The sequence below is a fragment of the Cetorhinus maximus genome, chromosome 8 (genome assembly GCF_964194155.1).
Source record: "Cetorhinus maximus chromosome 8, sCetMax3.hap1.1, whole genome shotgun sequence".
In the NCBI taxonomy this organism is placed as follows: domain Eukaryota; kingdom Metazoa; phylum Chordata; class Chondrichthyes; order Lamniformes; family Cetorhinidae; genus Cetorhinus; species Cetorhinus maximus.
Genome location: NC_135886.1, coordinates 79,513,306 through 79,534,925, shown reverse-complemented (window position 1 = coordinate 79,534,925; position 21,620 = coordinate 79,513,306). Strand labels below are relative to the sequence as shown.

Genomic DNA, 21,620 nt, shown 5'->3' with positions numbered 1-21,620 from the left:
TTACCATTATCTATGCCCTTTGTTACCTCCTCAAACAATTCAATAAGGTTGGTTGAAATCCATGCTGTCTTGGCTAGCTTCACAAGCACCATATTCAGCAGAACTGAAAAAAGCTTTAACTCATCATGTGCTGATCCCACAAACAATGAGGTACATGTGAACCCTTATTCTCAGAGTTATCAATATTTTACATAATCGAAATGTGATTTAATTATAACAAGTAACTTTACATTCGGATAATTAGCGCACACTCTCATACAGAACTGAAGAATTTTTTTTTAAAAAAGGTAGTGAGGCCATTTTTAACACTAGGTATGAATGGTTTGTAAAGGAGATACAACTGTGCATAAAAAAACCCGAGTTGATAGAAAGTTGAGAGCTTGAAAATAAAATTAATTAAAAGCTAGTCCATCTCCCATAGCTTTGCGCACAGAGAATCAAAAGAAGCTACAAACAGGTGAACTGGGGTTATAGAGGGGTGAAATAATTGAACCAGGGCACACAGGGGTATAACACAATCCTTTACAAGTTGTACATTCTGTCCTTCATTTCACTTTCTATCATAATTAATAGGTAAATGAAAAAATATAGGGTAATTTGTCAAGCATTGAAGTAGAGTTGGTTGGAGCATAGGAATTTCTCTGCAGCACTGGCTAAAGAGCTGGCAGATATGTAACATTACCTCACTAATAACGGATGGGTTAAATCACAGCATGACAAGTTAATAAAAGTACATCCAATTACACTGCACTCATGTAAAAGTAGTTTCTAAGACTAAATTTTTAGCCAAAACGGAGGGGGTCGACTTTTACATGAGTAATAGTTTCAAGGGGTTGAAATCCACCTTCTCCCATCGTCTCATTATCTTCCCACCATTCAGGGTCCCAAACAGGTTTCCAGGTGAAACAGTGATTTACTTATATTTATTACAATTTAGTATAGTGTACCCATTGCTCATGAGTCAGTCTCTATATTGGGGAGACATACAAACAAAGAACAGGAGTAGGCCATTTGGCCCCTCGAGCCTGCTCTGCCATTCAATAAGATCATGACTGATCTGTGGCCTCAGATCCACATTCTGCCTACCCCCGATATCCTTTGACTCCCTTGTTAGTCAAAAATCTAACTACCTCTGCCTTAAAAATATTCAATTACTTTGCCTCCACTGTTCTGCAGGAAAGAGAGTTCCAAAGATTCACTTCCCTCAGAAAAAAAGATTCTTATCCAAACTGTCTTAAATGGAGACTTCTTATTTTTAAAGGCCAAAAGCAGGATAGTTGGTGTCTTTTAAGAATGCCTTTGAGTCTGCAAGCATAACTCTGAGCTTCCAGTTTTTGTGACTTTAATTCTCTGGCCTACTTCCATGACCTCTGCTTCCTGAATTGTTCCAATGAAGCTCAACAAAAGGTCTAGGAACAGCACCTCATCTTTCGATTAGACATTTTACAGTCCTGAATTCAACAATTTCAGATCATAACCATTGTCCCCATTTTTTCAGATAGCAAATTGCTGGTAATAATTCTGCTTTTGCCATTTTCTGCTCCGAGACCATTCTTTTGTTTCTTTTCTTGTCCTATTACCTTTTTCCTTGCATTGTCATCCTTTCATCATTTAACCACTCTTGCCTTCCGCCCTGTCCCATGTCTTCCCTTTTGTTCTTCAACTTCCGTCCCCTCCCCAACTTTCCCTGCTCGCGCTTATTTAAAACTCGCCACATCTCCAATATCTTCCAGTTCTGATGAAAGGTCATCAACCTGAAGCATCAACTGTTGTTCTTTCCATGGGGGTACAATCGACCTAAGTATTTCTAGCATTTTTTGTTTTTATTTCAGATTTCCAGCATCTGCATATTTTGCTTATGGTATACAGCATTTTTTAAACAGAGTGCCTACATGTAAATTTCTTTTTTAGATGTTTGCATTCACATTTAACACTGAAAATGGTCATTTTAAAAAGCGTCACTCAATCATAATGCATGAAGTAAAGACTGTGGATGGGAAGTGCACGTTATTTGCAAAGTTTTCTATGTAGTCTAATCTGCATGGACTGAGCAACTCCTTTGGATGAAGGATATTTACCGGGTATTCGGTGGCATCTATGGTCAAAAACAAGCTGTTCCATAGAGTATTCAAGCTGCCTGGTACAATTCTCCTTTCAGTCAATCATCAATGAGTTTTCTGTTTAAAAGAAAAACAAACCAATCAATAAAGTTCATAACTTGAAGTTACATATTGTAGTACACAATTAGAAATGTCTCTTTTCCATTTCTCAAAGTTGCATTTTGCAAATGTTCAACTTAGATAATTTACTAATAAATTTTGAAATTGAAATTTTCTCTTCCGCGCCATTATTTTTGCAGTAAATTATAGGCCATTATCTTGCTGATTATTGATAATAATCATATATTTTTTAACCTATTAAAACTATTTTGAATCCTGAACACCTCAATGAGGTCACCCTTCAGCTGTGGTTAATAAAACAGTCCCTAACCTCTCTTATAGAGAGTACCGTTTAAAGTAATAGTGAATGACAAGCAGAGGTTTTCTCAGAGTTCCAGTTTCAGAAGTTTAAAATCAGCTGAGGTGACTAAAAAAGTCTGTCACCTTCAGTATTGTTAAAGTTTGATGTATATTAGACAGGTTCAGCAATACTGTGGGTTTTTAGTTTATTGATCAGTTGTTTAAATTGGTCAGGGCAGCTCACCAGCAGTTTAAACAGCTGAGCAGCACTCTTGGCACATCCCTTTCTTTCTGTAGGAATTATTTTAATTGTCTGAAGTACTAATAGATAAATTAATTTTCAATGAGAATTATCTATACATGTAAAAAATTCCTGGTTCAGATTACAACATGTTAGGATACAAACATCAGATTAACTAGTTATATTATAATAAAATTAATTTCAAATAAGTTTATTAAAGCACAAGGGCTGTTATGATGTAGACATGCAGTTACACATTGAGCGTTTTATGATTTTTTTTTTGCTTATGGTACCTGGTTTATTCAAGGCTCTCCGTTAAAATGCTTGCTCAATTTTTCAGTTCTGATGGAAGTAATGCATGCCTGAAACAATAATGTATTTGTTATCTCCACAGATGGTGTGTTTCACGTTTTCAGTATTTCTTTCTTTTTGTTGTAAGTGGTTCAAGATTGTGCAACTCAGCAGAGGAATCAGCTGACAATGGGCAAAGTGCTGATGGGGATATTTAAGGAAGACAAAGGGGCTGCAGAAAGTTTTGGGGATGGTTTTGCCAGACAAAGATGCAGTGTGGGTTGAGAACTGATGGTTCCAGTGGAATCAATGGCAGTTTGAGTCCCATTTTCTTAAAGATCTCATTTTCACAAAGGGGCAAGACCCCATTTCCACAGAACGCTTCCAGCATGCCAAAACCCAAAAATGTTCCTTTCAGGACGCATTTAACTTAGGTGATATTCCTTTGAAGTCAAAATATGAAGTGAAGCCCAAGTCTTTCATTCTAGAGTCAGGTGGATTTTTTTCTCCAACGAAGGCCCCCTCCATATGCATTAGCCCTCAAAGATATGGGAGGGTAGTGGACTTGTTACTCGACTAATAATCCAAAGATGAGATATCAAATCTTGCCACAATGCTTTGTGAAACAGAATTCAATAAATTTAATATTTTCTTTTTTGATGCCAGATCACAGCGCCTCAGTTGGCAACACTGTCGCCTGAGAAAGGAGTTGGTGGGTTTAAAGACGTGAGCATGTAATCCAGGTTTATACTCCAGTGCAATACCTCAGGAGCACTGCACTGTTGAAGGTGCCAGCTTTCCAATGAGACATTAAACTGAGGCCCCATCTTCCGATGGCACTATTTCCTATAAGAGCAGGGGCATTCTTCCAGGTATCCTGGCCAATATTTACCAAACAACCAACATCACTAAAACAGATTACCTCATTGTTGTTTGTGGGACCTTGTGCATAAATTGGCTACCACATTTCGTCCAACAGTGGCTATGCTTCAAAAGTACTTCATTGACTAGAGTCCTTTGGGAATTTGTGAAAAGCCTAAAAACTTCAAGCGTTATCTAAAAATCCATCTTCTTTCAGGGAAGGAAACCTCCTGCGCCTACTCAATATGACCGAAAGAATACTCTAGTTCCTCACTGTGCAATTGCTTTGTAATGTTCTCTAAAGTGGTTTAGCAAATCCCCCAGGTTTGTAAAATGTGGTTCAAGGCAGTGGTCTACCATCAACTTTTCAAAGCAAATAGGGATAAGTAATAACGCAACCTTTTCTGCATTGCTGGCATCCTGAATTTAATAAGATTAATTCCAAGCATACTTTAAAGACAGAATCTAGAAAGAGGCAGAGGATGGTTATGTCCTGATACAAATCATTTAATAATCAAACTTCCCAAAACACGTGGAACAGTTAAAAGCTTTTCCTTATGGTAGGTTAGGCATGGTTAAATTAAATCAGCCAAGTTCAGTGGTAGCATTCTGCCAGAATGTTGTAGATTTAAGCCTCAATCCAGTTCTTAAGCATCCATTGGGGGCTCTGTATGGAACTGAGAAAATACTTCACGATCAGTGGTACTTGGGCAGGTGAACAAAAAGATCCCTTCCCACTATTTGAAGAGCAGGGAGTTCACTCAATGTCCTGGTCAATATTCATCCCTCCGCTTATCAAAAATTAATTGGTCATTCAAGTTTGATGTTTATGTGCACAAGTTGGTTGCTATGTATACCTAAGTGACAACGCTGAAAAATTAATTAACTGGCTGTGAAGCACTTCAGGATGTCATGAGGACATTAAGTGCACTATATGAACACAAGTTATTTTTCCTCATGGTTAGAGACTACCTTTAAGCTGCCACTCTAGGTTAAATGTGCCACATCCAAATAGGCTGTAATAAATCCTAAAATCTACACCAGATTAAAGGGTCAACTGAACAGTAAGATTATTGTCATTAATGCTGCACCCACTGGTGCAGATGTTTTCATAGAAAATAACAGCGAGCCTCGCAGCATTCACCTTTAAAATGGAGCAGTGGCTTCTGGTGTTTGCACATGCTGTAATCCTATATTTATCAGTGCATGTCTCCACTCAAAAGTTCAAGAAAACATTAAGGGCAGCTGTCAGCAAGGTGAAGGGTGAGCTCTATTCCTCCACTGCTGACAGCAAAATCCAGGCCATTACTGGTGCCAAGGAGCCTCCTGCCCATTTGCACAACACAAAAACTGAGCTCTAAGTTCTGACACAAGCCATGCTAATGCTTTGAAGAAAACTTAAAGCTGCTAATTTTCAAGAAAGTGAGTCTTCACAAAATATGAAATGGAAACCTTATATCTTGCTAGATGTACAGGTAGCCTTAGGTGGCAAACATAATACATACAGGTCGACACATTTAAGCTTCCCAATGGGCAAATGCACCACAATGTAGCTAAGTCATAGCCAACTAATTCTCAGTTTGATTCCTTTTCTGTATGAATTCTCCGGGTCAAGCACAATTGGCTTCAACTTCCCTGGACAAAGAAAGGTGGGGACTAGGGCTGGATAAAATCACCATTACTATTCCCATTTTCTGTCTCGTAACCCTTCCTGAAAAGAGCATGTGCACTAGATAAAGCTTAAGGGAGGTGGTACACCATGTTTTTAAAATCATAAAATTAGAAATCGAAAATTAGAAATCAAAAATTAAATGTTAGTTACTACATATGGAAGACAAAACCAGTTTAGTTTTGGTGTTAACAACATCAAATTTACTTTGAAAATATTTATCAATATAATATGCACCAAAAACATTCTTATGTGTAGTCTGTTCAAATAAACACTGTCTCTTTGGTTCACCATTTCTGCCATTCATAAACAGTAAACCACAGGTAGTCCAATAAGCCTCTTGTATTAAATACTCAAGTTGTTGTACAGGACCAGGTCAATAGCCACTAGTGCCAACAAAAACGCAGAGCTTGAAAAAAATTAAAAAAAATTTTTTTTTGCAAGCTCACTTAATATTTAACAGATTGAAGAACTTTGAGAAACAAACATTTTTAATGTTTGAATTTGCTCATTTTCATCATGCATATAGCATGGAATATTCAAGAAATAGAATAAGCTTCTTTAATCATTCATTACTTAATGACAAGCAGCAGCTTTTGAGAGCATTTTTGCTTCAATGGCAGAATAAAAATAATCAATGAGAACCTTGTACTAATGGTTCTAGCTGGAATTCCTGCTGCTTCCAGAATTTGAAAGTACAGGGTGAGGCTTCATTCCTATTCACTTAAAAGGGAAATGGAATGGATACAACCTTGCCCTCTTTTCTCTTTAATAAAAAAAAATGTGGTATATTTTAGCCAAATTTCATATCACGCAATAAAGTCCGATTGAAGGTAAAGGCTACAAGTACATTGTAACATTGATCCCTGGTTATGATTCCAATATCCCAGCAACACTACTCATGCAGTTAACATAAACTAGGAGGAGCAAAAGGAATAACTAAATACAAAAACAAAATACCAAATCTGGAACTAGCATAAGCATTATGGAACTGGCATAAGTATTTTGGAAATTGCTAATTGTCAGCCTCAGCTGTGCTATTCTAAAGATGGAATCATATTTGAAATTGATAATTCACCTGCAATCAAGGTTTTTTAAAAAAAAGACTTTCTATAAACAAATCTGCATAGTGGAGGAATTTTATAGTCCTGTTAATTTTATTAATGATGCTTCCTATAGCAGTTCTACTCTTCAATGAAGCTGTGTAGGGCTATTCAAGGAAATAAGTGACAAAACATAGCAAAACAACTCTGTGTTGTTCTGTCACACAGCAGTATTAAAGGTAAAGATAATTTGAAGCAAGCAAATGTCATCAACTCTGGGCCAACTAAAATTCTCCAAAAGGCTATCCAGATTAATGATTAATGGAACTATCTTTGATGTACTGTTGATATAACCATATCAATGCACTGCCATTGCACTTTGCAAGTTTCCAGTTTTCTCTAAAGCTCTTACAAGTTTTCAAGAACTTAACATTGCGAGCTAATAAATGGCCCCTTTTACTAGCTCACAGAGCTTGTTTATTTCGCAGACTCGTGTTTTTAAGCCCTTATTATCAAGCGGCCTATTCCACATCCAGTTAATTTTTAGTTTCTGATAAAGGTGGGAATAGCATTACACAACTATACAAAATAATAAGAAAAAGAAAAATTGACTGTCCTAGAATTTCCATTCCTTTCTAAATTCACTGTAACCTCTCCAGTCTGGAATACTTGGGACAAGTCATTTCTGGGTTTTGGAATTTTCTGGATGAAAGAATGATGGTAAATTGTCTAATCACATGTGTGAGAACAGGAAATACCATAGGTATAAGTAGTTACCTGAAACATAAAATAGATAAAACATCATAAAGCAGTAATAAAAATTGTTTCACATATCCAAATACCATATCTTCCATTCCAATTCCAATGTGGTTGACTCTTAAATGCCCTCTGAACTAGGGCAACTAGGGATAGGTAATAAATGCTGGCCTGGCCAGTGACACCCACATCCCATTAACGAAGAAAAAAAAAATTCCCTTCCCAAAGTACTGTACTGAAATTATGTTGATGATGTCAAGGGAACAAATGATTTCATACACTGTTTTATGCACCAATAGTTGGAAGGAGTGAAGAAAAAAAGTGGCTGATCATCAACAACAAGGGCAGCAAATTGTGTTGTGCTCTTTCCAGTATTCTGGTTGATGAGATTGACCTTGGTGACGCTGATGATGTGCGTGCACAGGATTTTACAGCTTCACCTAACATTTGTTTCATGTATTTTGGTTGCTCCTTTACTAATTTATCTTGGATCTTGTGCACATTCATTACATCTTGCTGGTTTATAAAACGTTGTGGATCTAGAAAGCGAATGAAGTGGGAGGCCAGATTTATCCCCTCTTCCATGGTATCTTCTCATCAGGAACATTTTCATTGCTGTTGTTACCATCCACAGACTTGGGATTTAAAACTGCCTCAATTATCTCTGAATCTGTTACTTGTTGCAGAGGAGGGAGGCAGTGGCATTGTGATATTGTCACTGGACTAGTATTCCAGAGACCCAGGGTAATGTTCTAAGGACCCGAGTTCAAATCCCACCACGGCAGATCTGAATTCAATAAAAATCTGGAATTAAAAGTCTGATGATGACTACAAAACCATTGCTGATTGTCACTAATGTCCTTTAGGAAATCTGCTGTCCTCACCTGGTCTGGTCTACATGTGACTCCAGACCCACCCACAGCAATGTGGTTGACTCTTAAATGCCCTCTGCAACTCAGTTCTCAAGGGCAAATAGGGATGGGCAATAAATCTGGACCCCACATCACATGAACAAATAAAAAAAATGCTTGGGTAGATGATGGGGAAACACTGATTATGTAGCACAGGAAAATGCAGCATGAGCTTACAAGCTTAAAGAAGAAAAGCCATTCAGACCATGAAGCCCTGTGCTGCCATTGATCAAGTGCAATTCACTTATCAACCCCACTTATTTAATCTCCTCCATGCCCTCCATACCAAGATTTAAAGATGATTCTGTCCAGGGCTCAAGTGGCTGCTGATAGGGTCAGATAAACAGCAGGAATGCTACTGAGATCAGGGCAGACATTTACCGATAAAAGCAAAATACTGTGGATGCTGGAAATCTGAAACAAAAACAAAAAAATGCTGGAAAAACTCAGCAAGTCTGACAGCATCTATGGAGAGAAAGACGGAGTTAATGTTTCGCGTCTGTATGACTCTTTTTCAGAGCTGGGCCCTTCAGAAGAAGAGTCATATGGACTCGAAACGTTAACTCTGTCTTTCTCTTCACAGGTGCTGTCAGACCTGCTGAGTTTTCCCAGCATTTTTTGTTTTTGTTTCAGGCATTTACCGATCTCACCAGTCATTGATGTTAATTTGGTAAAAATGGGCAAGCAACAGTACCTATGATGTTTCAAATGTAGCAGCCTGACAAAACCTTTAGAAGCTGAGGGCTAAAAACTACAATGGGCTTGCATTATATGAACACAACTTGAGTTATATTTATTTTAATGCTTGATATCTGCTATACTTGTTCCAAAACTATACTGTGCCCCAAAAGGTGTTAAATGTTCATCATCTTTACTTCTTGATTTGTTGCAGCACCTGAACAGTCAAGGAGCGAGTCCATGTGTTGCTTGGGTCTGTTCAAAAGCTTTCTGGATCACTGGTGTTTCCGGATAATAGATTTCCAGACTGGAGAGGTTACAGTGTATCAGCATTGCGATCATTTTTATCATCTTTTTCAATTAGCTATTTGCAAATTATTTAACACCTTAATTCCCTCTCTGTGATTAATATATGGTTCTCTCCCCTCTTTCGCCTGAACCCCATTCCTTTCTGCATTCCTAGCCTCATAAAATACCCGTTTATTGCTTAGCTATGAAGGTTACACAGCTGAAACACCATAACCTGTTTTTCTCTTTACAGGTGTTGACTGACCTGTGTAATTCCACCATTTCCTTTGAAATTTGTAAATTAACAAGGGAAATTTGCAAATTCTGTAAATTAAAGTATCATCCATTTAAAAATAGCTATTCATTATTTTTAAATAGGGAATTGTAATTCCATCCATTTTTAGTGTGTGCATATAAGTGACAATATAAAGCAAACAACCAAAATCACAAATGAAATTGGTGCTGGTGGTCACTGGTAACACAGAAAATTAACTGCAGAAAAGTACACAAATATCAACAGGCAGTCATAAATTTCCCATATCTGAACACAATCTCCAACAATCCAAGTTCAGCAAGTGACAGATAATTTGCTGTCTATCTTCCATATAGAAGGGAAAGCATTTCAAGCAATTACACAAAGCATGTTCCACAAACAGAAGTAATATTATGGTATTTTATCACTATAATTCGGTACATATTTTTTGGATTCATACATAATTTGGGAGGTGCGGTGCAGTCAGAACAGCACTTGTGCTTCTGGCATAAACATACCACAATATTCCATCAGTGGGTGGACAGAGGCTTTGTAGCACATGTAGGGCGAGAAATTTGTTGCCATAGTGCTGCTGAAGGCCTATGTCCGCTTCCTGAGGATGTGATGTGCCACTGGCTGCTTCCGACAAGGCATTGCTGCATTAGAAAAGCACATGTAGGTGTTTGGAAGATCTTGAAGAGACGCTAATCTTGAGGCACACAGAAGGTTTAGGGTGTGTTGGGGATTGAGAAGGGGCATATGGCAGAAACATGCATCATTCTCAATGTTCTCAGTGACATTGAATGTCATGGGTCCCGTTGCAGCTTCTTATGGCATTGCTGCTGGGTCCCTGGGACAGATATCAAAAGTTGACCTCCCTGGCCACCTGCTTCCACTTCATTCTGAGGGTGGTCCTTAAGAGACTGTGTGGCAAGAATTATGGCATCTCTCTTCGTGTCCACCCACACCACTATTGTCTCCAATAGTGCATCTGTCACTATGGAATCCTCTCTTTATTCTGGTGTTTACTTCGCATTAATTTACACTGCAGCTCTCCCTTAAGGTAAAGCCTGCCTTTAAAGGGAGTGGTCTGCAAACAATGTTGTCGGCAGCATGGAGGATAGAGAAGCAGTGGAGTCACTCATGACAGTGCTACATTCATTTAGATGAGGTGGGTACACCAGGTTTGTATGTTTCCCACCTTGCATAGGTGCATGCAGGTCATGAATCATATAGCCTGCACCCAATAACTGGTGCACACCAATTTCTAGCCCATCATACCAACATGACATACGGGAAAACTTTGATCACTCTTGTATAAATACCTACAGCCATTTTTACTGCTCATTTGTCTTAGCACATATTAGCTATGATATTCAAGCCAGGCAGCAGAAATTTTGTAACTGAACCTTTGCAGTAGTGAGCAAGTAATTTCACACACAAACTTTCTTGCCAAGATTATCGTCTAGGTCCTGAGCTTTAAGGTAATGTATCATGTGTCCCCAATGTCTAAGTTTCACCTTTCTCTGCTTCCAGTCATTGCATTGTCCTTTGCCTTTAAAGGAAAAAGTATCCATTCTGTAGATGGCAGAGGGGTAAGGGGGATCAACAATGAGAACAATCTCACATCCACTACATCATGGACCATTAATTTGATGTCTGATCTGGCTGGAGGACACAGGACACTAGCACATTCTGCATTCCTTTTCAAAAACTGCTCAATGCATTCCAGGAAAATTCTGGACCAAATGATCCAGATTTTCCTGTCAGCGACAAAGTGTTGGCATTTGCAGCTAAATGTATAAAAAACTCCATACTTAGATTATCCATAGGCTGCAACAGAAACTTGCCATCCCAGTTGCAGCATGGCTTCTGTGGCAAATTCATGTCCAAAGCCTAGTAGCAAGACATTCTCAGCTGAGCCATGCCCCCGACTGATGTCATTAAAAGTAGTCATATCCCTCAAGGTCAAGCAGTCAGTCACTGTTTAGGTTGGTGCTTTATAATGATTTAGAGTAGTTTTTAACTTTTTAGCTACTTTTAAATCACTCAAAATACTTCTGTAAACCTTAAAAATCATTTAAAATTTTAAAATACTTTCATCAGCAGTAGTTCAATGAAAAGAAAGCTACTTTAGCCATTAGTGTGCTACAGGGAAGCAACTGATAAGGAGACATGTCTACAGCTTCCTGGCACATTAGGATTATTATTGGCTAGCTCCTGGGTAGCTCTCCCAGATCCTCTTCCCACCCGCACCCAGCTCTCCAAGCTACTCCCCCCACACCCCACCCCCTCCCAGGCTCCTCAGTCTGGCTGATGGCAGAAAATGGGGAGCGTGGACTAGGTAGAAAGGAGCTGAGAGAGCCAGAGAAGGGTGGGAAAAGGAGCCAGGAGAACTAGAGAAACTAGAGAAACATGAACACTTTACAGCAACAAAGTCTTCATCTACACCTTGCCTGTTTGCTGATCTGTGTTTATGAGCTCTAACGTTTTGCATGTAGAAATCCATGCAAGTTGTGGGCAAATATGCAAAATTCTCACACTAATGTTCCATGCTGCTTTAAGAATAGGAGCAGTGGGACCACCAGCATGAGGCACACTGCAACTTCCAAATTTCAGTGCAAGTCAGGTTGCATAAAGTGGAAAGGAAAATCTGGGAAAATGCCTGGCTTCTCTTCACTACAATTAGCTTTCTTAAATCCACCCCCCCACCTCCTCCAGGAATACTTTCAAAAAAAGCGTAGGGAGTTCATGAACTTCTTTGTCAACATGATTGAAATCATTCATTCAGCTGCACCTGCCACTTCTCTGTTGTCTCAAATCTTTCTTTTGCATCTCTGCTATCTCCCCTCACACCCCCGCCAAGCTCATTTTGGCCTTGAGATCCACTTTCTGCTCCCATCAAACTGCTGACCACCCAACTTTCTTTCTTGGCCCCATGTTAGTTGATTTGGTTCACAGTTCATCAGCTACTGACCTCCTCCTCTTTAAAACTGCCACCATGCCACTGCAAAAACCCAACCCTGGCCCCTCTCCCTATCCTTGCAAACTACCATCCCACTTCCAAAGTTATTGAAGGTGTCATTCATTTTGCAAATCCATACCCATTTTTCCCACAATTCTGTGTTTGAATCCCTCCAATCGGGTTTCCACCCTTGTCACAGTACAGAAACAACCTTCCAAGTCACATATGATATTCTACATTACTTTGACCGCGGTAAACTACCCCACCTCATCCTTCTCAACCAGTCTGCAAATTTTGTTACAGGTTGGCCATATCATCTTCCTCCAACAGTTCATCTCCATTATCTAATTGGGTGTCCTCATCTGGTTCCTTTATTACCTATCCAATCCTAGCCAGAGAATCACCGACAATGGCTTATCTTCCTATTCCATTACCTCCGGAGTCTCCTAAGGACCGATCCATGTCCCCCGCCTGTTTTTGTTATCTATATGCTACCCCTCAACATCATCCAAAAACACATCAGGTTCCACAACAACACTGACAACACCCAGCTCAACTTCATCATCACGACTCTTGATCCCTCCAGTCTCCCTGACTTATTAAGACTGCTTTTCTGACATCTTGTGGATGTTCACTAAGTATTATGAAGACTGTTCCGTAACTAGCAACTTTTATCCCTCTCCCGAGGAACATAGGAAATAGGAGCAGGAGTAGGCCATCTGATCCCTTGAGCCTGCTCCGCCATTCCACTGGATCACGACTGATCTTCTACCTCATGTCATTTTCTCATACTATCCCCATATCCGTTGATATCTTTAATATCTAGAAATATATCGATCTTGAATATAGTCAATGACTGAGCCTCCACGGCCCCCTCAGGTAGAGAATTCCAAAGATTCATCACCCTCTGTGAAGAAATTCTTCCTTAGCTCAGTCCTAAATAGCCTACCTCTTATTCTGAGACTGTGTTCCCTGTTTCTACAGCCGCCAACCAGGGAAAACATCCTTCCTGCATGTGTTGAGCCATGTAAGAATTTTGTAAGCTTCAACAAGATCACTTCTCCAAACTCTAGAGAAATTAGGCCCAGTCTCCTCAATCTCTCATAGGGCAATCCCACCATCCCAGGAATCGGACTGGTGAACCTCCTTCTATGGCAAGCAAATCCTTCTTGAGTATGGAGAACAAAACTATACACAGTACTTCAGGTGCAGTCTCATCAAGGCTCTGTACAATATTAGCAAGACTTCTTTATTCCTGTACCCAAATCCTCTTGCAATAAGCGGCACCAAAGCATTTGCCTTCCTAATTGCTTGTTACACCTACATGCTAGCTTTCAGTGGCTTATGAACAAGGACACCCAGGTTCCTTTGCACACCCAACACTTCCTAATCTCTCGGCATTTAAGAAATACTCTGCATTTCTGTTTTTCCTACCAAAGTGGATAACCTCCCATTTCTCCACATTATATTCTGTCATGTTCTTGTCCACTCACTTAGCCTGTCTAAATCCCTTAAATCTTCTTTGCATCCTCCTCACAACTCACATCCTTACCTAGTTCTGCATCATCCGCAAACTTGGAAATATTAGATATGGTCCCACATCCAATCATTGGTACAGTGTGTAAATACCTGGGACCCAAGCGCTGATCCTTGCAGTACTCCACTAGCCACAGCCTGCAAACCTGAGAATGACCCATTCATTCCTACTCTGTTTTCTGTCCATTAACCAATTCTCAATCAATGACAGTATATTTTCCCCAATCCCATGTGCTCTAATTTTGCTTACTAACCTCATCTAGGACCTTATCAAAAACCCTCTGAAAATCCAAATACACTATCTCCACTGGTTCTCCCTAACCTATTCTCCTAGTTACATCCTCAAAAAACGCTAACAGTTTTATCAAACATGATTTCCCTTTCATAAATCCATGTTGGCTCTGCCCAATCAGATCATTATTTTCTAAGTGTTAGTTATCACATCCTTCATAGCAAATCTAACATTTTCCCTACTACTGGCATCAGATTAACAGGTCTGTGGTTCCCAGTTTTGTCTCTCTCTCCTTTCTTAAATTGTGGGATTACTTTTACGAAATTACGAAAGGGATTACCTTCCAATCTGCAGGAACCATTCCAGAATCTATCGAATTTGAAAGATGGCCACCAATGCATCCACTATCTCTACAGCCACCTCTTTCAACACTCTGGAATGAAGGTCATCAGGTCCAGGTGATTAATCAACATTCAGTCCCATTAATTTCACCAGGACTATTTTTTTTTTTTACGAACACTAATTTCTTTCAGTTCCTCATTCTCGCTAGTTCCTTGGTTCTTCAGTATTCCTGGGAGGTTTTATCTTCCTCCGTGAAGACAGACACAAAGTAGTTGTTCAGTTTCTCTGTCATTTCCTTATTCCCCCATTTTAAATTCTTCTGTTTCTGCCTGTAGTTAACCTACATTTGTCTGTGTCAATTGTTTCCTTTTTACATAACTATAGAAGTTTTTACAGCCCCTTTTTCTGTTTTCCATTTGTTTACTTTCACATTTTATTTTCTCTTACTTTATCAGTTTATTCGTCCTCCTTTGCTGAATTCCAAATTGCTCCCAATCATCAGGCTTACTACTTTTTTTTGGCAACTTCATAAGTCTCTTCCTTTGATCAAATACAATCTTCAGCTTCTCTTGTTAGTAATGGTTAGATGACCTTTCCTGCTGGGTTTTTGTGCCTCAAAGAAATGTAAACGTGTTGTAAACCATGTGTTAAGTCTTTGAATGCTAGCCATTGCCTGCCTACCATCATACTTTGTAAAAACAAAAAACTACTGCGGATGCTGGAAATCCAAAACAAAAACAGAATTACCTGGAAAAGTTAGCAGGTCTGGCAGCATCGGCGAAGAAAAGAGTTGACGTTTCGAGTCCTCATGACCCTTCAGCAGAACGGAGTAAAGTTAGGAGAGGGCTGAAATATAAGCTGATTTAGGTGGTGGGGGGGGTGTGGTTGTAGGGACAAGCAAGCAGTGATAGGAGCAGATAATCAAAAGATGTCACAGACAAAAGGATCAAAGAGGTGTTGAAGGTGGTGATATTATCTAAGAGAATGTGCTAATTAAGAATGGATGGCAGGACACTCAAGGTACAGCTCTAGTGGGGGTGGGGTGGAAAGACTGACAGGGTATTACAGTTATAAATTTAAAAATAATGGAAATAGGTGGGAAAAGAAAAATCTATATAAATTATTGGAAAAAACAAAAGGGAGGGGGAAGAAACGGGAAGGTGGTGGGGATGAGGGAGGGAGTTTAAGATCTAAAGTTGTTGAATTCAATATTCAGCCCGGAAGGCTGTAAAGTGCCTAGTCGGAAGATGAAGTGCTGTTCCTCCAGTTTGCGTTGGGCTTCACTGGAACAATGCAGCAAGCCAAGGACAGACATGTGGGCAAGAGAACAGGGTGGAGTGTTCAAATGGCAAGCGACAGGGAGGTTTGGGTCTTTCTTGCGGACAGACCGCAGGTGTTCTGCAAAGCGGTCGCCCAGTTTGCGTTTGGTCTCTCCAATGTAGAGGAGACCGCATTGGGAGCAACGGATGCAGTAGACTAAAATGCTGCTTCACTTGAAAGGAGTGTTTGGGCCCTTGGACGGAGAGGAGAGAGGAAGTGAAGGGGCAGGTGTTGCATCTTCTGCGTGGGCATGGGGAGGTGCCATAGGTGGGGGTTGAGGAGTAGGGGGTGATGGAGGAGTGGACCAGGGTGTCCTGGAGGGAACGATCCCTACGGAATGCCGCGGGGGAGGGGGGCGGGTGAAGGGAAGATGTGTTTGGTGGTGGCATTATGCTGGAGTTGGCGGAAATGGCGGAGGATGATCCTTTGAATGCGGAGGCTGGTGGGGTGATAAGTGAGGACAAGGGGGACACTATCATGTTTCTGGGAGGGAGGAGAAGGCGTGAGGGCGGATGCGCGGGAGATGGGCCGGACACGGTTGAGGGCCCTGTCAACGACCGTGGGTGGAAAACCTCGGTTAAGGAAGAAGGAGGACATGTCAGAGGAACTGTTTTTGAAGGTAGCATCATCAGAACAGATGCGACGGAGGTGAAGGAACTGAGAGAATGGGATGGAGTCCTTACAGGAAGCGGGGTGCGAGGAGCTGTAGTCGAGGTAGCTGTGGGAGTCGGTAGGCTTGTAATGGATATTGGTGGACAGTCTATCATCAGAAATTGAGACAGAGAGGTCAAGGAAGGGAAGGGAAGTGTAAGAGACGGACCATGTGAAAATGATGGAGGGGTGGAGAGTGGAAGCAAAATTAATAAATTTTTCCAGGTCCCGACGAGAGCATGAAGCAGCACCGAAGTAATCATCGATATACCGGAGAAAGAGTTGTGGGAGGGGGCCGGAGTAGGACTGGAACAAGGAATGTTCCACATACCCCATAAAGAGACAGGCATAGCTGGGGCCCATGCGGGTACCCATAGCCACACCTTTTATTTGGAGGAAGTGAAAGGAGTTAAAGGAGAAATCGTTCAGTGTGAGAACAAGTTCAGCCAGACGGAGGAGAGTAGTGGTGGATGGGGATTGTTTGGGCCTCTGTTCAAGGAAGAAGCTAAGGGCCTGAGCTCAGACCATCCTGGTGGGGGATGGAGATGTAGAGGGATTGGACGTCCATGGTGAAGAGGAAGCGGTTGGGGCCTGGGAACTGGAAACATACTTCGTAATGTAGTTTCCCAAGCTAGCAATTGTCTGAGGCTGAGACCATTTGCAGCATTAGTGTCATATTTGACCCAGAGATGAACTCCTGACCACATATCCGCTTAATCGTCAAGACTGCTTAGTTCATTCATCCCCCATAACATTGCCTCATCTGCCTCAGCTCATCCGCTATGGAAATCCTTATCCAGCCTTTATTATCTCTAGACTTGATTATTCCAATACTCTCCTGGCTGGTCTCACACCTCTCCATAAACCTGAACTCATCCAAAACTCTAACATACAGTGGCTCCCATCAGTCAAAATTCTCATTCTTGATCTCAAGTCCCTACATGGCTTCAACCCTCACTATCTCTGTAGCCTCTTCTACATTCTGGTCTTTTGCACATTCCCAATTTTAAGTACTCCACCTCTGGCATCTGTGTCTAGACCCTAAACTCTGGAATTCCCTTCCCCCCTTTACCACACTCTCCCTGTTTAGGACATTCTTAAAACCTGCTGCTTTGTCCAGCGTTTTGGTCGCCTGCTGGAAGTTCTCAGGTGGCTCGAGCCATAAACTTTGTTTGACAATGCTTCTGTGAAGCACCCTGGAATGTTTCATTATGCTAAAGGAGCTTTATGAATGCAAATTGTTGTTGTATAAGAGGAGCCGATGTAGCCATATTTCCTGAGGGAACCTTTTAATAACACAAATTGACATGTATCAGATATGCGTCCTCCAAGAAAATCACAACCAGCTCAAGAGATCCTCAAACATGTCTAGAAAACTCAGCATTGAATATCTTGAAGTTCTAGGTATGCCAAAGCCTAATGTGCTAACTTGGTTTGTCCTGAGTTTCAAAATCTATTTCTGAGAACGTCACAGTCTGACAACTTCATTCAGAATCCAAAGAGGCAGCAGAGTGTTCAGGCTAAGGTGTTGCCAAGATCCTTATTCACTATGACTCTCTTGAGCTTTAACAAGATAACGCTCAGGATAATGTTTTGTAATTATCAGTGTTTACACCTGAAATTGTTAAGAAATGGCACTCACTTGTTTTCAGTATTTTGGGTGGGGTCCTTACATCTTTTGACTAACTGCAATATTTATTCCTCCTCTACAATCTTTAGGACTCCATAGCATTTATTTTTCCTGACGTTACCTTAAATCTATTTGTGCGCATTATTTAGGGGTGAAGAAATCCTCACATTCTTAAAAATTTCCCTAAAAGGTTTAGAGTTAGTGATATTTCAATACAAATGGAAGTCTACATGACAAAATGGTCAGGCTGACAATTTATACGAAAGCATTAATGGACAAATTGTCACTTGGAGGATTGGTTTTATTGATGAAGTAATGAATTCAGTTGCTCACAAAGTGTTTTCTATTAAGTTCAAATGCTTGTGTAATTGATCACTGTGTCATTGCAGCCATAATATCACTGGATTCTAAAAAAAAAGTTTTGTATCATTCCCTTTCCTTCGTAAACTTAGGCAATACCAATCATTGACGAGTAATTTATGAAAATAATATCTCAGCCATATTTTATATATAGGCAATCCAGTTAAAAGGAAAGTTTCCTTTCACTTCAATATTTCATTGAACAGATTGTGGCTTATATTAAAACCAACATGTAAGCATTCATAACATTTCTATTTTGCTTGTACTGATAGTTTTTGTTCTAAATGGTGACATTGCAAGTTATTAAAGATTTTGGCCCAGATTTTGCGACGTAACCAAAAAGGCAAATGAACCTCAGATCCAGAAGTTCTGACCCCATTTATGGCAGAAACTATTTTCACCATGGGAAGGGGTTCAGGGCAGGATGTGATTCCCACATGTAGGAAACTCAAACACAGCAGATCCATTTGAACTCTGAGCTGAGTTCAAACAGACCCAATTTTTTCCCAATCTTTAGAGAACTCGTAAATGTTCATGAAGGGCAAGTTTTTTAAAAACGGGCAGCCTTCTAAAAAAAAAATTGGGAAAAAAAACTGCCTGCCTGTGTCTGAGAGTTGAAAAAGATCTGTCCTAGCAGTTTCAATAGCTGTTTGTTGACATAATCCTAAGTGATCATTATCATTATTATAGCACTATTAATGCTTGACTGCTTTTCACAACCTATCATTACAGTGGAAGGCTGTAAATTCAGTTTGACGGCTCAAATATTATGAAAGGATTAGCTGTCTTTGATGTGGAGTTATGCCTCCATTCTATGTTTTTTAGAGGGGGGGGGTCATGACATGCCCAACTCCATCCCGCATCCTGCAGCCACTCCGCCCCCCTCATCTCCACTCCCCCGCCCCCAAACTCCAGAATGAAAATCACATCATTCAGGGCACATTTTTACGAGGAAGGTGCAGCGAGCTGGGGAATTTCCCGGTTCGGTACACCCAGCTTTTGTGCGAAAATCCAGGCTTGTCTGTGCAACTGCTGAAATCAGTAGCAGTAAAATCCTCAACACTGACAATGCAGCTGTAACAATCCTACAGCTGACCTGTGGCTCTTCCCTCTATCAGAAAGTGAAAATAGTTGACTATTAAAGCAATAGTGGTGGAGTTTCTAGCAATAGAAAACCAGGGGAAGAGACGCAAAAGGTGAAGTGTTATTATTTGGCCAGTATCATTGTTTTTAAATTGTAATTAAATGCAGCCTGTTCTGCATATTATGTTCATGGATTACTGTCTGGAAGAAGTTGAGGACCTCGTTATCCTGTGCTTAATTAAGTTTTCACATTTGGCAACCAAACATAAATAGTGGAGAGTTAATGAGCCCAGTCTTTTTCTACTGACAAGTTGGGCCTGGTCAAGAGACTTTTAACTGATAAGGTGAAAACAGGTAGAAAATAGTCTCAGTCACTTCCTTACTTGAAGGGAAGGTAAGAAAATCAAAAATTTACGTGTAGGACTTTCTCATGCAGATCCTAGCTGCTACTTTAATAGCACCATCAAAAGTCAATCACTATTTTTAAATTGAGATGCATGGCACATTTGCCCTTAAATTTAACTCCTGAATTTGTGAGATTGGTTAATCTAGGTGCATGGAGTTGTATTTGGTTACAGCCTTAATCCAGGAAAAACACTGATTTAGATTTTAATGCATTAGCGAATTTACAATACTGTATCTGTACAAACACACAAATCAAATGTACATTCAAACATTCAGTCCCATTAAATTGAAAAGCAGGCTGTATGACAAGTTACTGTGGCAGTTAATGCAGTTATTGATATCTAATTACAATGCAAGTCAGGCCAAGATAAATCTCTGAACATGGAAGTGAAACTGTCAGAACAAAGGCACTACAATAGCCATTAATTTATCAAATCTGTCCAATTTTGGCAAATCCTTGCACTTAGATGATGTGAATCATTCATCATTCCTGTGGCTTGAGGACACAATTGTACTTTGAAAACTGTGACAGCAACTGGGTTTTGTTCTGCAAGTTAACAGAGATAATTATCACAGATGGGACAAACAAATATCATGCCATTGTGATCTTCATATTAAAGAAATCGATGAATGAGGAATGTTAAAACAGCAGTCTGGGTTAAGAGCATTTAAAACCAACTCTCAAAAACATACAATTATGAAACTACTTTCTATCACAACCTTACCTACTACCTACCTATAAAAAATAGGTATTCAAAAATTGATACTATTAAAAAATGCCTGCCTCCCAAAGGTTGTACTCTTCATTTTTAAATCTTAACCAGTTACTATTTACAGACAACATTCACATGGTTCTACTGAATGGAATGGATTGACATTTAGCCATTTACGAACTGTATATCACTGGATTTTACACGGGATTTAACATGCAAACCAAAAGATGGCTCTTATGTCTTTGTTAGTTTTGTATACATGAATCATTATGCAACAAAATACATAACCTGCCTCAAAGCAGTTGCCTAAATGCTTTACTGTAAAAACATACAAGGTCAAGAAAGGGTTTTTTGATTTCAAATCCACCAATGACTATAACAAAATATCCCATATTGTGACAAGTATTGTGTGCGCGCCATATACGCAATTGCCCTCTGTTGTAAAGCAAAGCTATATAGTGGTGTACATTCTAAACAATGGTTTGTGACTTTTATGAGATATCACAAGACTGATGAAATGAGTGGGCATAAAAAAACACCCTCAAATTAAGGCATAAAGTAGCAAAGCTATATAGACCAGGAAGGCCGTGGGCTTCAATTCTCTCACTGAGCCAAGTTAGTTGAGATTAGTTAGATAACAAGCAGGAGGAGGAGGCAGGGAGCTACAATTACTCTAAAGTAATGCCAGGAATAGGGAAATCAATCACTGTTGATTGCCATCCAGCAACAACTTTCTGGGGTCATGCCTGTTTGAATGTCTAGTGAAAAAAAAGTTTTCCTGGCAGTGATGCTCTCTTCAACTGCTAACACAGTCTCGTGGCTTAAAAAAATTACTACAAGGTACCAGTGATTGTCTCTTGGTAAAAATAACTGCAGATTTTATTTTAATTATCAAGGTCAAATACACTTTGTCATAATGTGTCATTCTTGTTA

The 21,620-nt window shown here is 39.9% G+C and overlaps 1 protein-coding gene across 1 annotated transcript in view; it reads right to left on the bottom strand.

Moving 5' to 3' along the window:
• LOC144683754 (ecto-NOX disulfide-thiol exchanger 2-like) overlaps positions 1-21,620 on the bottom strand; it is a 328,442-nt gene that overhangs the window by 193,043 nt on the left and 113,779 nt on the right. Inside the window, exons 4-5 of the mRNA XM_078547116.1 lie at positions 2,994-3,062; positions 2,079-2,177 (exon numbers count right to left, since the gene is read on the bottom strand). Of these exons, the coding sequence (XP_078403242.1) occupies positions 2,079-2,121 (43 nt within the window). The 5' untranslated portion in view covers positions 2,122-2,177; positions 2,994-3,062. The remainder of the gene's footprint in view (positions 1-2,078; positions 2,178-2,993; positions 3,063-21,620) is intronic.